General features: G+C 38.9%; 2 protein-coding genes across 4 annotated transcripts; both read left to right on the top strand.

The window, feature by feature from the left end:
• The first annotated feature begins 1,343 nt into the window (after positions 1–1,343).
• Positions 1,344–3,178, top strand: LOC125284877 (gamma-aminobutyric acid receptor-associated protein-like). The gene is made up of 4 exons (XM_048229026.1): positions 1,344–1,806; positions 2,087–2,165; positions 2,384–2,502; positions 2,594–3,178. The coding sequence occupies exons 1-4, from the start codon at positions 1,717–1,719 to the stop codon at positions 2,675–2,677; spliced, it is 372 nt and encodes a 123-aa protein (XP_048084983.1). The 5' UTR covers positions 1,344–1,716; the 3' UTR covers positions 2,678–3,178.
• Positions 3,179–3,538: 360 nt separating this feature from the next.
• On the top strand, positions 3,539–9,852 carry gps2 (G protein pathway suppressor 2). 3 transcript variants are annotated; one of them, XM_048229013.1, is made up of 12 exons: positions 3,539–3,740; positions 4,351–4,468; positions 4,814–4,923; positions 5,018–5,130; positions 6,486–6,565; positions 6,708–6,787; positions 7,353–7,542; positions 7,723–7,806; positions 8,069–8,145; positions 8,303–8,398; positions 8,543–8,626; positions 8,995–9,852. In XM_048229013.1, exons 2-12 carry the CDS (start codon positions 4,375–4,377, stop codon positions 9,085–9,087), a joined length of 1,101 nt encoding a protein of 366 aa, XP_048084970.1. In that variant the 5' UTR covers positions 3,539–3,740; positions 4,351–4,374; the 3' UTR covers positions 9,088–9,852. The 3 variants fall into 3 exon arrangements, with proteins under 3 accessions (XP_048084970.1, XP_048084958.1, XP_048084965.1); XM_048229001.1 differs by having other exon boundaries at positions 3,546–4,092; XM_048229008.1 differs by having other exon boundaries at positions 3,553–4,092; positions 7,353–7,527.
• Positions 9,853–15,451: the final 5,599 nt, after the last annotated feature.

Raw genomic sequence — 15,451 nt, forward strand, 5'->3', positions numbered from 1 at the left:
TCAGAGTAAACTAAGTTTGTAAACTTTCATGTTTAATACAGGCCTAAATATTTAGCAGACTAAAATGACATCAACACCCGTTTACATTTAAAATGATACTTGTATAATGTACTTATCAATAATCACAAAGACGGTGCAGCCTGTAGACAAAGACGGCTTCACTCTGCATAATCACATAACGCAGAGTTGCAGGTTTATGTGGTTAAGTGTTCCGTTAGTTGTGGCGCGTCAGGTCTGCACAGCTCCTGCGGATCTGGCCCACACCGGCCGGGCGGACTCAATTCAGTTCTGGCGCGTCTGGTCTGCGAAGCTGCCCCGGATAGGCGCCGCACCCGCTGGATGGACTGTCACAGTCAGAAGCTACAGACAAGTCTGGCGCAAAGTTGGTGCAGATCTGCATAGTGAGTGCGACTGCTGCGCGAATCTGCTGATTCAAAAACGGATCTGGCACAGATGTAAATGCTGTCTGGATGGGCATATGAATATTGCTGACATGAATTTAAAAGATAATTTTTCACGTCAAGAAAGTACTGTTGTTCGATAGACTTCAAAAGTTATGTTGGTTTTGTGCGAATCCGCTCAGTGGACTACATCTCTCGTCTCGAACGATGGACGTCACCAACGTAATTAACGATATGATTAGCTGTTATGCTAGTTAACGGTTGCATCTTGCTGCCTGCAATATCACTTAACAGTATCTAATGTACAGTCTATGGACGAATACAACTTACCTGATGTGTTTAATCCTCTGACTCATGGTATTTTCATCGGCAAGGAAAGCCCAATTAAGACCTGTTGTTGGTATGCTTGTACAATCTAGTGTGGCTGTGTATGAGCTACGTCACTAGCGCGACTGATTTGTTTTGTAGTCGTGGGAATTATGATCTTTCACAATGTTGTAATTCAATAGTTACGAAACAAACTGCAAATGTCTTTACATGAACATTTGTCTTTAAAATTGACAAACATCATATGGGTAATTCAAGGCACAAGTCAACCAGAAACCAGACCAGAAAATAATTTATTTTTCGCCATAGACTGGCGTTCAAATTTTTTTGAAAGATAGGTCCCATGGAGGCAAATGGAAGTGGCGTCACTGGGACACTCTATAGCCTAAGGTTTGCAGTAGAGTTATCTCTAGGAGTTATCTTCTGAGTGATTTCGCAACAGATAGCTAAATTTGAACCATTAAGCAACAGTTCACAAAGGGCGAACATTCACTGAAAACACTACCGAATAATAACCTAGTAGTAAAATTGTAATTACTTCCAGTAAAAACTGTCGTTTATTTATTCCCTTGTGTAAAGTTCGCATCCACACGCAATTTTAGGGTATGCACGTGCATTTGTTTCTAGGACACAGCTGCCAAGCGAAAATAACGGGGCGGGGCGGACTACAGTGAAACTGGGCTCTTGTTCGAGGATATATCTACTTAAATGATCATAGGGACAATACTAGGTTGAAATTTATTTACGCAAATGCAATAACTGACTGCTGCTTTTCTTCAAACGTCATACTAAAGTGGTATTTTTGTTACGCTTACGCTAAGTGGGGTTTTTGTAACAGGCTAACCTAGAACACCTCTTCCGTGTTGTTCGAAACCCTTCCGCCTTCGTCAAATCCAGCTCACGCAAGTAAACATTAGCCTTGTTAGCTAACCGTGAACGTAAATTTAACAACAACTTACACGTTTCTAAAGGTCTCCCGTCTCCAAAAATGAAGTTTGTCTACAAGGAAGAACACTCTTTTGAGAAGAGACGATCAGAGGGTGAAAAGATTAGGAAGAAGTATCCAGACAGAGTGCCAGTAAGTATAGGCTATTATTGGTTAGATAGATAGATAGATAGATACTTTATTGATCCCCATGGGGAAATTCAAGAAGGTTCAATTCAAGGTTACTTTCATTTCTTATGCCCATACTAACATTTTACTATTTCAAGTCCTGACATCGAGCTCCTGGGATAATCATTTGGTTAGGCTATAACATGGGTGTGTCGTTTGGCTATGTTATGGGACATCAGCCGGTTTACCGTAATTAATAGATTCTGTCATCAGCTTGGGCCTTCTGTTTGTCTTCTATTTTCAGGTGATTGTGGAAAAAGCTCCTAAGGCCAGGATCGGGGACCTTGACAAAAAGAAGTATCTTGTACCATCAGACTTAACAGGTTATTATGTTAATTTAATTGTCCACATTTCTTAGCCTTACCTTATCGTATAGGCGTGCTATTATACCTTCGGCACCTCTTGACTTACATAGAATGAGCTCCTCATGGGAACCAAAACTGTATAGTCATAACATAAAATAATGTTAATGGATATAATGGAGTAGGCTACCATACCTTTTTTGAAGAATCTGAACAATGTCTCTCTTTTTAAATTGAAGTGGGACAGTTCTACTTCCTGATCAGAAAAAGAATTCACCTTAGGGCTGAGGATGCCCTTTTCTTCTTTGTCAACAATGTCATTCCCCCAACATCAGCAACCATGGGGTTGCTGTATCAGGTAGAATCTCTCTCTGTCTCTCTAGAGAGTATGGATGTTAACATACCAGTGTTTCTTTCCTTTTCTGTAATCCTTTTTCTTTGTGTTTCAGGAGCATCATGAAGAGGACTTTTTTCTCTATTTTGCATACAGTGATGAAAGTGTCTATGGACGAGACCAGACAAGAAGCATGTAACGCAGCCCATGTTGTCAACTGCCATACCAATAAAAACGAGAACATCAAAGACTTACAATGAATATTTAAATTAGAAGGAATTATTTTAAAACATATTATGCCAGTGCCTCTTATCCATGTTTATACCATAAGAAGGCTATTTCAATGTTTGTTCTTCAGATGGATATTTTTAATTTCATACAGCATTAATCACCTGCACATTGTTGTCAGTCACCCTGTCTGTTAGCTTCTGATACACTACATTAATCATTTGATATGCATACATTAATCAGGATACTAGAAACAGGTAGCACAGCAACCTAAATAGAAATGTAATATTAAAGGGGAATGTTCATGAGACTTCTCATGATGAGATTACTCTTTTTTGCCTTTTTTTTTGTACCCACAATATTTGTTGCCTATTTTAATTCTGTTGGGTGTTTTTAACATAGTGGTTTTATGTTACAAGCAAATGTGAAACATAGATGTTATTTTTTGCCCAATACAAACTTGACCAACAAATGAGAGTTTTATTTCTGACATATGAAGATTTTACTTCATTTTAAACACATTGACCTAGTGCCATGAAAAACTGTAAAATGGAAGTAATGATTTGACTACAAATAGCAGGCCTAGGCTTAAACTACACTGACATATTAGCAAGCCTGTTATATAGGCCTAAGTAGCCTAGTTTTCCATTTCATGTATTTTTTTATTTTTTATTAATGCGTTAGCTAACCACTAGCACCATAACAAAAATAAACAAGAAAACTGGTAGGTGTTTACAGAAGATGAAATGCAACCTGTCAAACTAATCAAAAGAGCAGAATGTAGGCTACTTGTAGTTTCTCATACTGGTTCAATTATAGTTGATATGTCTATGGTTTTGACGTTTGCCTTGCTGGCAGGTATCACGTATTATTTTTGCGACGTCTGGCGCTTATCGCCGGAAATGCGACAACCGAATGTGTATTCATTTTACAGTTAGCTGACTGCCTAACATTTAGGGCCTTATATTTTTGTCAGTTAATGTGACAAATAACTTCAAACAAGCTCAACACAGTTTTCTCAGACACGGACAAAAGTGCGTTAAAGAGGATTTTGTGAATATCGGTTCAAAACTATATTGTTGGCTTGTTAACGTTAGATATGTCGTTTTATGGAGCTAGCTGGCTAAGCTAACATAACGTTAGTTATTGACAAGGCAGTAATAGCTATTTGAGATTTTATTTTTGACTGTTCTGAATAAGAAGTAATCTGTAGTATTGCCTGGTTCAAGCAAGGCAATAGCCTGGCCAGCTAGCTCTTTCTGCACCCAGAGCAGGGAATTGGCTATTATCGACGGCTCTTAGCTAGCCGTAGCTATTCTGTGCTAGGCCTCTTGACAGTAGTTATTTCTGTCTTAGTGGTAGACTGTCGTTGTAGAGTTTGACATGGTAAGTAAGTAATGTGACCGATGTAGCAATATCTAGAGTTTTGGAGGGCGCTATGTGACAACTAATGAGCAAGGAATTAATTTCTCAAATATCTTCACTAGAGTGTCCAGCGCCCTTTTGCGTAGTCATCTTTTCCCTTTTAGTGAAGTGGGTCAATAAGCATCCATACCAGTATTGTGCTGGCTAACTAAAGATAATGTTTTAATAATAATATTCGGCGCTGTAGTATCTAATGTTCTCGTCGTATTTTCTCACTAGCTGGCCCCTCCAATACCAACCATCATGCCAGCTCTTCTGGAGAGGCCCAAATTGTCCAATGCAATGGCACGAGCATTGCACAAGCATATAATGAAAGAGAGGGAGAGAAAGCGACAAGGTTTGTACATTTATTTATTTTAATGACCACATCACTTTGATAAGTGGAGGCATCTGCATTCTGTCGTAAATCCAGGTTGAAACTGCGAATTGTTTTTATTTGAAGCCCTAGATGCTATTGCTTGTGCTGGCTAAATGTGAACGTAGCCTAGTCAGTACTAACTTAGCCTCTAAATAGTTCAAAATGCATTCAAGGATATATCTAGAGCCAGGAATAGATCATATAGAGCATATCTCTTCAGACAACAAGAACAATTCCATCACATGTGATTAACATGAGCTGAGTGACTTGTTTTGCCTACATCCATATTTGATATGCTTGATTTTGATTAAAAACTGTCCACAGAGGAAGAAGAAGTGGACAAGATGATGGAACAAAAACTTAAAGAAGAGGAAGAGAGAAAGCGGAAGAAAGAGATGGAGGAGCGGATGTCCTTAGAGGAGACCAAAGAACAGGTGTGGCTGTGACAACGCAACTGACATCTCAAAATGACCTTGGCCTCCAAATGGCTTTTTCTACATTTCTTCTGGACATGTCCTACTGTTCTAGATTATGAAGATGGGTGAGAAACTGCAGGGGCTTCAGGAGGAGAAACACCAGCTCTTCCTACAACTCAAGAAGGTCCTGCATGAAGAGGAAAAGAGACGAAGAAAAGAGCAGAGGTGAGCATGGTATAAGTATATACTCTTTTGATCCCGTGAGGGAAATTTGGTCTCTGCATTTATCCCAATCCGTGAATTAGTGAAACACACTCTAATCCTGGCGCAGTGAGCTGCCTGCAACAACAGCGGCGCTCGGGGAGCAGTGAAGGGTGAGAGAAAGTGGAATAGAACATTATGTCCAATATTCCAATATGTGGTTTAATGTTCTGCATTTCTCATTAGTAGGTCACTTGATACTAAAAGTATGATTCTATGTAATGACTGTATGATATCTGTACTGTCCCTGTGTATATCTGTGTGTGACTATTTAGAGATAAGCGGTAATATTATGACTTTGCAGTGTTTCACTGTTCTGCATGGCTGCGTCAGTAGCTATCTGCTCCGGATTGCCAGGTTGCCACTAATCAGAGTCTGATTCAGTGTAGTCCACGTGAGATGTGATGACCAACGCCATCTCCTGTCAGCCTGGAAGGATACTTAAACCCTAACTATTTCCTTGTCTAGTTAGAGCAGCTGATGGATCTTTAGGTGAAGTCATGCTGTCTCTCCCTTGATGCGCATCATTGTAAATAAACTCTGTTCCTGATTTTTCTTACTATTGGTCTGACTGGGTCTCTAGTAAATCTGTGGTATCAAAATTACCATCAAGGGTTAGTCGCCTTGCTCAAGGGCACTTCAGCCGTGCCTACTGGTCGGGGTTCGGACCGACAACCCTACGGTTACAAGTCCGAAGCGCTAACCAGTAGGCCACGGCTGCCCTACGGCTGGTGATTGTTGTCTGTCAAATTGTCAGTCTATGAAATCCCTTAGAAACACATATTGTGTTAAAATACTGGTGATCGCTAAGCTTCTATAGTTGTGCTTTCCTGATGTGTTGGTTCATCTGTACAAACGAACCCAAAACACACTGAAGAGGTAGCATTTCTTTAGAACCGTAGATAGGTGGAAATATTCTACCAAACATTCAAGGACAGTGAAAGAGGGTGGTTCTGGCAAATGTCGTTTTAAGCTTTCAAGAAGAGAAAGGTGCCAATATGATTATTTAATTTAATTATAGTATTTTTAGTCTGTCTCTGTTTCTGTCGTTAGGTCTGTTTCAATAGCTATCACGGTTACACCATATAGCTACATATGTGGAATTTGGGACAATTTTTGCTAACTTATGTCTTATTATTATTATTATTATTATTATTATTATTATTATTTTTAATATTATTATTACCAAGTGTGCGATTCAGGACATAAAGCATTGTTCTATGCTGTTAAGAGTATATGTTGTTGGACCCAATTGTTCCAGTAATGCACAGAGAATTCTTCAGTCTGATGGGTTGTATTCATGTATTTTCTCTATACAGTGACATGACCACTTTAACTTCAGCCACATACCAGCCCAACATGGCCATCCACTCAGGACAGCATCTTTTGAGCATGCAAGGTAGGCGGACCACCCAGCAAGACACATCATAGCTAAAGATATGTATTTGTCTGTGGTGTGTTACTGTCAAAAACATATTCGTGGGCATTCGTATGTTTATTTCTTTCCTTTGTGATCACATGTCTGTGGTTTAAACGCCCAGCGAGTCCAGTGAGTCACGGTCGACCGGGAGCACTCCTGGGAGAGAGGAGTAAGCAGCTCTTTCAGACTCCTATCATTCCGGTGAGTATTCTCTATTTGATTTTTCTTTATGACATTCTGAAAAGCTATGTCTTACAAAAGTCCCCATTGGCATACGTTATGTCTTACAAAAATCCCCATTGGCATCTTCGTCTCTCCTCCGTGTGCCAAAAAACCCACACATTTATTGGCAGCTCGGATGCTAAATGCTTTTGAAGTTACCCAATTAGTTACCATAGCCAGAGTATGAAATGACATCAGTGTCAAGGAAAGTCCCACATTCTTTTAGAGCTTTTTTTTTTTCTCTGAATATTAAAGGTTTCTAGCATAAGCATTACAAAGCATTAAACGTATTTAGACATTTGTAACACTGTAATGAGTCGGCTTTAATGCATTTCAGATCCCTATTGGTCTATAAACCTCAGGCCATTCAGTCCAAATGCAGTGATCTAAGAATGACTCAGAGTCCTTCCTGTACCGCTTCGCCAGAAAAGTGTTGAGCAACCACTGTGTTAGCTAAGAATAGTCCCTATCATTGAGCGGTAGTTTATGTGGCCCTGTAGTCTGTGTATGGGGAAGAATTCATCTCCTGTCCTTGACCTCACAGGGCCGACACTACCAGTCCCAACAGGGTTTCAGTGCGGGGACCTCAGAGCATGCTCAGTACTCTGGAGTCCAGCCAGCCCATGGGCCCTATGGTGTGGCCCAGTCCCAACACGCGTCCCCCTTCACCCCCAGTCAACCGGTGCCTGTCAGCTATGCCAGCAGTTCCCAGCTCAGAGGTGTGCTGTGCTCTGGTTTGTTGGTGTATTTCTTCGTCCCTTGTCCCTGTCTGTGTTCCTATATTTCAGAAGCAATTAAGAGGGTGTGAAGTGAAAACAAGACTGACATGACTTGTTTTAAAAGGCATGATTATTTTTTGAAGGTGAATGCAGTCTTATATACTCATCAAGTGTTGCAACGATGTTCCTCTTTAGGCGCTGCGGCATTTCCGACCATGCCCTACTTGCCTCACCAGCAGCAAGGCCATGCAGTATACGGTCACTTTGTTTCTCAACCAGGTGCGTCCTTAGTCAGTCATAGGATAATTGCTAATGATAACTCATAAACTCACTCAATCATAACTCACTTTACTTTCCTTCCTGTGGTGCATTTCTCAAAACCATATTTGCTAACCTGTTAGCAACTTAGTTGGTTGGCAATGGGAAATTAGCAACTATTTTTGGGGGAAACGGGTTTGGTTCCGTTTGTTGTTTATAGGACTGGAATGTAATGGTTAAGTGATCAGGAATGTCATGCAGTCTCTCTCTTATTTCCACAAAGGTATTTTCCCGAGTGCTGCAATTCCTTTACAGAAACAGCTGGAGCATGCGAACCAGCAGTCCGGCTTCACTGACTCTGTGAGTCCACATCACAGACGCAAATATGATCATTCAATTTACACTACATGTGTTAGTCTGTTCCTTTGAAATCAACGTCTGAAACACTGGGCTTCTTTTAGCCCATTATTGTGTATATATTTTCATAATGGTAATGTTCTGTGTGCTTGTGTTATAGAGTACTTTGAGGACTATGCCTCCTCAGGCTCTCCATGCTAGTGCTGCTGGTTTGCTGCCTACCCCCTCCATTGCAGTCCAGATTCCATCTGGCAAGGTTGGCATTGCTGCATTTTTCAGTGTATAACACAGTAGATCACACCAATAAGAATAAAGTGTCAATATTTCTGTTCCGTCAGGATTCAGTTTCTTGAAATATTGTAACACATTAGTGATAGTTGTGGGTTTAATATCTACACAGACTGGACTGCCGTATGCTCATCCGCCAAGGCCAGCCTCCCCAGGAGCCTTCTCTCATGGGACACCCCCACAACCTAGCCATGCTGTGAGTCCCACCATCCACAATACACTGGAATTTCTGAACTTCACACAAACTTCTGAACTTCATCACCGTATTACCTCAGCGAATGAGTCTGGGTGCTAGAATAGTCTGACGTTTACAGATATTCACTTGTTAGAATGCCTGAATAGGCTGTAGGAAGCAAAGAAGCAGATGTGGCATGGAGCTGGGGTTTTTTTGTTGTTGTTTGTTTTTTTTACTTGATGATTATGATCCATCATCTGCCAACCAGTGAAATGAATGACGCAATCCATTACATCCTTTGTAGACAATGGTGATAAGGGAGCCAAAAATTGCTTTCCTGTCATTGTTGCCCTTTTGACCTAGCTTCTATTCTCTGTTCTCCAATAAAGGCTTCCTTTCAGAGTTCTCCTCAGCCCGGCCCACGAGCCGCATACATCCCTCACAGCCAGTCGGGTCAGAGGTTCTACCACCATGGCAAGTAAGCCCAGACGCAAGGCCTCGTGCAACGGAGATGGGAGTCAAGGTCCAAGCGAAACCTGCTCTCGGATGTTCAGCTCCCCACTCAGGGTCATTGTGTTGAAAAAGGTCATGTGACTGGGTGACCTTCATTATCAGTCTGCACGAGCATGGAACTCAACCCCCCCCTCTGTGGTTTTTACTCTTCATGTTAATGTACAGGGTATATGATTTTACATAAAATGACAAAAGCAGGTCATTTTTGGTTGTTTGAGATGTAATCATAGTAGTCACAACCATACCTAATGCTAATGATGGGCTTGTGATGGTTGCCTGATGAAGTGCACCTTAAAATCTGTTGCTTTTCTTAAGAGAAATAGCCAGATAGGCTTTTATTGAGTGAAAAAATGTTGAACTGCATTTTTTTTTTTAAATGAATATATAAGAAAAAAACATGTACGGAAAAAGAAAAACCCTTCTCAGGGCTTCAGCAGGTGTTTGGATGTTATGACAAATGCCCTTACTTACTCCGTGATGCACTTATACACTAATACCCACAGCACTCTCGCACACAACTTGTTCACACAAATGCAAGTCTTTGTTACTGACAGACACAGAAACGCACACATACACATTTACATGTATGGACTGATATTTTCATACAATTAAATGTTTGTAACAAGGTCTTTTTAAATTATATTGAAAAATTTCTACTAATTATGGAGATCACATGAAAATGAAATTTATTTTCGCCAAATGTATCTCAAAAAATAAATCATACATTTAACTGATGTGGTTTGGTACTCATTTGGAAAAATATTTTTGGGTTTGTTAAATATTGGGCATGAATTACCAGACACATGAATCTTGAGAGCACATATTACCTATACTGCAGGTCACTTTGGATCAGCAATTGTGAAGGAAGTTGTGTTTGTTCATGTTTATATTTAAAATGATTAGCAGATGCTTTTGTCCAAAACAACATGCATTATATTTTAAGTAACCAAGGACCAAACGAAACAGCGGTACTCTGCTCACCCCTCCCTTCAGTATTCCCAGGGAAACTCCTCACTGGGTTGTTTTTGTTTGGAGGACAGGCTGCCCCCACTTCGTTTGTTTCCAGTTTTCTGAGCCTGGGCTGCCTACAGAGTTTTTTTTTACAGTACTCACAGAATGGGCAGCTAGCGGATCGTGAGGAGGTGATTGCTGAATGTGACAAATAATTGGGTTTGAAATCGCATACGATCGCTGACTACACCTTTAATTTACAAGTACCAGCAGCATACACTAAACACAAGGGGTCCCCCTCCAAAGTGATTTTTTAAATTCCTTTTTCCAGACCTGGAAAAGTCCTGCAATTTAGCAAATTCATTGAACGTTTAGGGGAAACTCATAAAATGTTATTTCCTTAATAAGGAAATTACAAAGGCAATTTATGTTGCTTCATAGGCGTTTTCTCAGTTTTTAATTTCCATCCAATAATTTAGCCCAAGCTGTGTAATGTTGTCTGCTGCAAGGTCATAGTAGTAGATATTTTATTAAGGGTTATTGAAGTTTTAAAATGTCAATGAAAATGGGAGGGAACCCTGGCTATACCCGAACCCAGGCTAGAAGAAGAAGTTCAACAACTATTATTCAGGACCTTAGCACCTGGTGGCAACGTGGATACAAGTACAGAATGCAGAAATCCTTAAACATTTGTGTATCCAATGTGTTTTCAATCTTATTTTTGACACCTGACTTTTTGAACAATGCCTTTTATGCTATAAGTCAATATCAAAGTACAACACCTGACTAAATACTACTACAACTAAAAACTGGTTTCCAACTAGAAGTTGCCCTATTTGCTTAAAATGACTATTTGCTATTGGAAGAATATGCAACATTTAATTGAAGGTTTAAAAACTGACAATAAGTAGAGCTGTTTAAGCAGATAGTTTAGTGATCAAGTTTAATGATTAAAATTGGGATAATCACAAAATCAAAGAGTGTGGCGACAAAAAGAATTCAGGTAAAACACCAGGGAAAACTAAAAGGTGAGGTCATTTTTTCCAACCCATGACACTTGTTAAATTCACAAAAAAAGAAAAACAATGTTAATCAAACAAAGTGGCTTAGACCAAGCATACAGTATTCCAGAATATCATAATCGGTGTATGCTCCAATGTCACTTCAGGCACAGATGGAAGTTGTATTTCATTGGCTGTTCTTGTATCAACATCATCTTGCAAGGATCACAGAAAACAAACAACCCCGAATCAATGGACATTATGCATTTAGCATTATGACTTATATCCTATCAGCACCTTTAAATAAATATCTGTCCTGACCTGTCTTGCTCAAGGCAAATATGTAAAGCCTCTATATAAAGTTTATGAATTTAGATACAGAGACATGGAATGGAAGACAGCAATAAGAAGTGTAATGCTTTAGGTTAGTATTATCTAGTCTCTTTAGTGTGGGTGTAGTGTAGTGAGGGTCAAAATTGACTCACTTCCTCACACACACACACACACACACACACACACACACACACACACTCATTCAAATAACTTAATGTGTGCCGTTCAGTGCGCAAAATGGCGGTAAACACTCTGCAGACGCCTGTGTAGTGTGGGCACCCAACATCAGATCTCTGTGCTGCCAGTTAGTTGAAGTATCAGGACATTTCTCAGTCTCTAAAATGTATTAGGTCAAGCTCAATATCTCTATCAAGCATGGCTTTGGTTCAGGTTGAACTGAAGAAAAAGCATAAATTATCTTTTCTAAAAAAGCATTTTGGTTCTTAATAAGTAGCTCTCCAGACACATTCATCCAGTAAATGACCCATAAAGGAAGTTTAACATTATCCCTGTCCCCCCTCTAACTGATCTCCTCTCCTCTTGAAGAGAAGGGGGTGTGGTGTTCCGTTAAGCCAGTTTGTCAAACTGGTTCAGTGATGTGGATAGAAGCAGGAGAATTTTGGCGGGACTTTAACTAACCTAACAATATCAACACAGGAAAGGACTAGAGCCTTCTTTGTCTAGAAATTCAAACAAATCAAACCCATACAGTAGTAGTACAGCAGTAGAAGAGGATGAATTGTAATAGATAGGAAAGAGTCCTGCATTTGAAATAGCAGCTGTCCGTTGTGCAGAGGCGGAAGTTGACACTGCAGTTTCAGAAAGGGAGGGGAGAGAGAAAGCCTCTGAGGGGGAAAAAAAGTCCCTCTTATAACATCGTTAAATTCTCTATGTGGAATGCACATATAACAGAAGTAACATTACATTGTTGTTGTCAACAGTACATCAATAATGAAAAACCATACTATGGATGGATTTTAGTGTCATTTTGTTTGAAAGTGAAACCAGTACCCAAATGCCTCGAATGAATGAAGTTTTGGCTTCCAGGAGACAGAGATGACTGTATCTTTGGGCTCGTCTCTGGTAGGTTTATCTACACTTTTTCTTTCGGCTTGTATACAATTATTTGTTACTCGTTATTGGTTTGCATGAATTAAGCCACAGGCTGCCGCAATCCAGATTTATTTTTTGTTATAAAATGTGTTGCTCTGGTCTGGCTGCTGTCCATCTTATGTTTTAAACCATCCAATCGTTTTTACCATCCTATGAAGTATAAGTCATGCAGCAAAAAGCTCACTATAGTTCGGTTTGATGATTTCAAGACCATGACGTTTGAATACCACCTTTGTGACGTTTTTGATTCTTATTTGATGCCCGAAATCCCAAATGCCCGATGCCCTCCCTTTCCGCCTGAAAACACTTAAAAGCAGAAAAAATCTATAAGAAATATCACCTAGACAGTGAAATTGGTATGGATAACGCATTTCCTTCCACGTCCTTTTCTCCCTATTTTGACAGGCCTGAATCATATATGGCTTCATCTGTCTACAATGACAACAGGTGGGTGCTCATAGCTCACAGCTCACTTTTAGAAATGTAATATTTATATAACCCTTTAGAGCTTGAATAACTAGAGAAAATGAAGCAATATGACCATTCATTGTTCATTTTTTTTTTTTTTTCAAATCTGCGTTGGTCTTGACATTTTGAGGCTGTAGTTACTTTGGACAGTGGTGGCTTGTGCAACATGCTAACTTAACATGTGCTTTGGTTCAGAAAGGTCTGCGATCATGCATGTCAATATTTTCAATTCCAATTTAATATCCGATTAAACCTTTTATGAGGATCTTACATGAAGATTAAGATTTATCTCAACATTTCTTAAGGCAATATAGGTTCAGCAGTACAAATGGTATTCAGACAGCCATTTTAGGCATGAAGAAATTTCACAGCCATTACAACTATGACATACAACTTCTATTATCAAGGAGATGGCCGGATATGATATAAACCTCTTTTGTTCAGAAAGAGCTAAGATCATACATCCCGATCTAAGATCATTCGATCCCGATATTTTTAATATCCGATTCAAGTAAACTTCTTATGAAAATCCTAAGATTAAGATTTCTCAAAAATTCTTTAAAGAGGGGCAATATGGTGTCAGCAATGCAAACTGTATACTGCAGCCCACCATTTTTTATATATATATATATATATATATATATATATATATATATATATATATATATATATATATATATATATATATATATATATATATATATATATATATATATACACACACACACACACACACACACAATGTGGTAAGAGTGATAACGTTTTATATTCTTTTGGTTTTCTTTGGCATGATCCTCCTTAAACTATGATTATTATTATGAATAATAATTATATTGTTATAGCCTATTGTTTTAGGCTATTGTAAAGAGAAAGACACCTCTGCTTAATGTTATAAAGTCCAGACAGAGAGGGAGATACATCTGGTGTGCAGACTTTATTGCTATTGCTGTGACTTTTGCTTTTGTCCACACTCTATAAACTTAGGCTGCTTGGATATACATGCCTTTTGTAGACGTTTCACCTCTGCTCAATGCTCCCTTGCAGCCAATTCAACTAATCTAATCTAAAAGCATCTGAAAATGTATATTCTTTTCTTTTTGATACTGTTTTGTGAAATTGGCAAACATCTGCTTCAATAATATTCTAGGGTGACTACAATCGGTGATTGGTATGCATACCTTTCACATTTTACAATCTAACTCAATTTCAGGTGTCATTTGTTAACTGACCTGATTACTAGTGATTAAAATGTTGTTATTTTGCATATAAGTGTTGCTGTAACGGTTCCTGGGAGCTCCCATTGAGCCTGCACATACGTATTTTCACTGCAAATTTGCTTTTAGAAATGTAATATTTTCTCAAACCTTCAGAGCTTGAATAACTAGAGAAAATTAAGCGATATAACCATTAATTGTTCATTTGTTTTAAATCTGTGTCAGTCCTGACATCCATTCTGAGGTTTCAGTTACTTTGGACAGTTGTGGCTGCCACATGCTAACATAACATGTGCTTTGGTTCAAAAAATCTCTAAGATCATGCCAATATTTTCAATATTCCAATATCTGATTCCAATTCTAATATATTTTTATATATACTTATTTCCTATGAAGATTAAGATTCATCTCAAAATTCCTTTAGAATTTTGACATAAAACTTGTATTATCAGAGAGATGGCTGCACATGTGTGGTATAACCAGTTTTGTTCAGAAAGGTCTTTAATCATACATATCATTTTTTAAATTATTATTATTTCGATTCCTGCACAGATATATTGTCAAGGCATATTTCCTTGCATAGCCATACATGGGGAGACTGGGTGAACCCAGACCAACCGGTTAGAAAATTTGATGAATTTGATGCTATAATGGGAAGAATTTGCAGGCCTAGATCAATTAATAATTAACAAGCCATTCGGTTAAATTTAATTTTAAGAAGTTTCACAGCCTATCTAGATCGTTGTATTTATTTTCAGACGCTTTTACCAAGCATGGTGATTTGCGCGTGATGATGGTGCGGAGAGCTGTGGAAGGCCTATTGATGTCAGACTTTCATTCATTTGCCAAGTCATTTCGATTTGAAATTCGGTCTTCATAGATCACAGGTTAACCACACTTTCACTCTTATGTTATGATGTGTAGTTATGAAATGTTTAGGCTATGAAGTGTAGCTTGTGCTGGACACATGCCAAACAAATCCAAGTCGTTTTATTGGGCCTTATAAATGATTAGCCTACATTTAGCAAACTGAAACAGATTTATAATCAAAATAAAATAGCTTCGGCTTCTATACTTATCGAATGCAGGCGATGCCGATGTGCAGTAGGCTCCCATAGCCTATAGTATACTATTACCCCAGGCCTCATGACATTATCAAAGCGGACGTATCAAAAGCAGCATGCGCTGCAATAATAGACTAGCCTCACTGAATTATAAATTATATGATGCATTTGATCAGAAGAAATGTTATA

Source organism: Alosa alosa, chromosome 2, assembly GCF_017589495.1.
Source record: "Alosa alosa isolate M-15738 ecotype Scorff River chromosome 2, AALO_Geno_1.1, whole genome shotgun sequence".
Lineage (NCBI taxonomy): Eukaryota > Metazoa > Chordata > Actinopteri > Clupeiformes > Clupeidae > Alosa > Alosa alosa.

Excerpts from the sequence above, each read along its gene's own strand:
- LOC125284877 (XM_048229026.1), top strand. The coding sequence starts at position 1,717 with ATGAAGTTTGTCTACAAGGAAGAACACTCTTTTGAGAAGAGACGATCA. Across the intron at positions 2,166-2,383 it reads TGTACCATCAGACTTAACAG|TGGGACAGTTCTACTTCCTG; the intron begins GTTATTATGTTA and ends TTTAAATTGAAG. Across the intron at positions 2,503-2,593 it reads CCATGGGGTTGCTGTATCAG|GAGCATCATGAAGAGGACTT; the intron begins GTAGAATCTCTC and ends TTTGTGTTTCAG.
- gps2 (XM_048229001.1), top strand. Across the intron at positions 4,924-5,017 it reads TAGAGGAGACCAAAGAACAG|ATTATGAAGATGGGTGAGAA; the intron begins GTGTGGCTGTGA and ends CTACTGTTCTAG. Across the intron at positions 6,566-6,707 it reads GCATCTTTTGAGCATGCAAG|CGAGTCCAGTGAGTCACGGT; the intron begins GTAGGCGGACCA and ends TTAAACGCCCAG.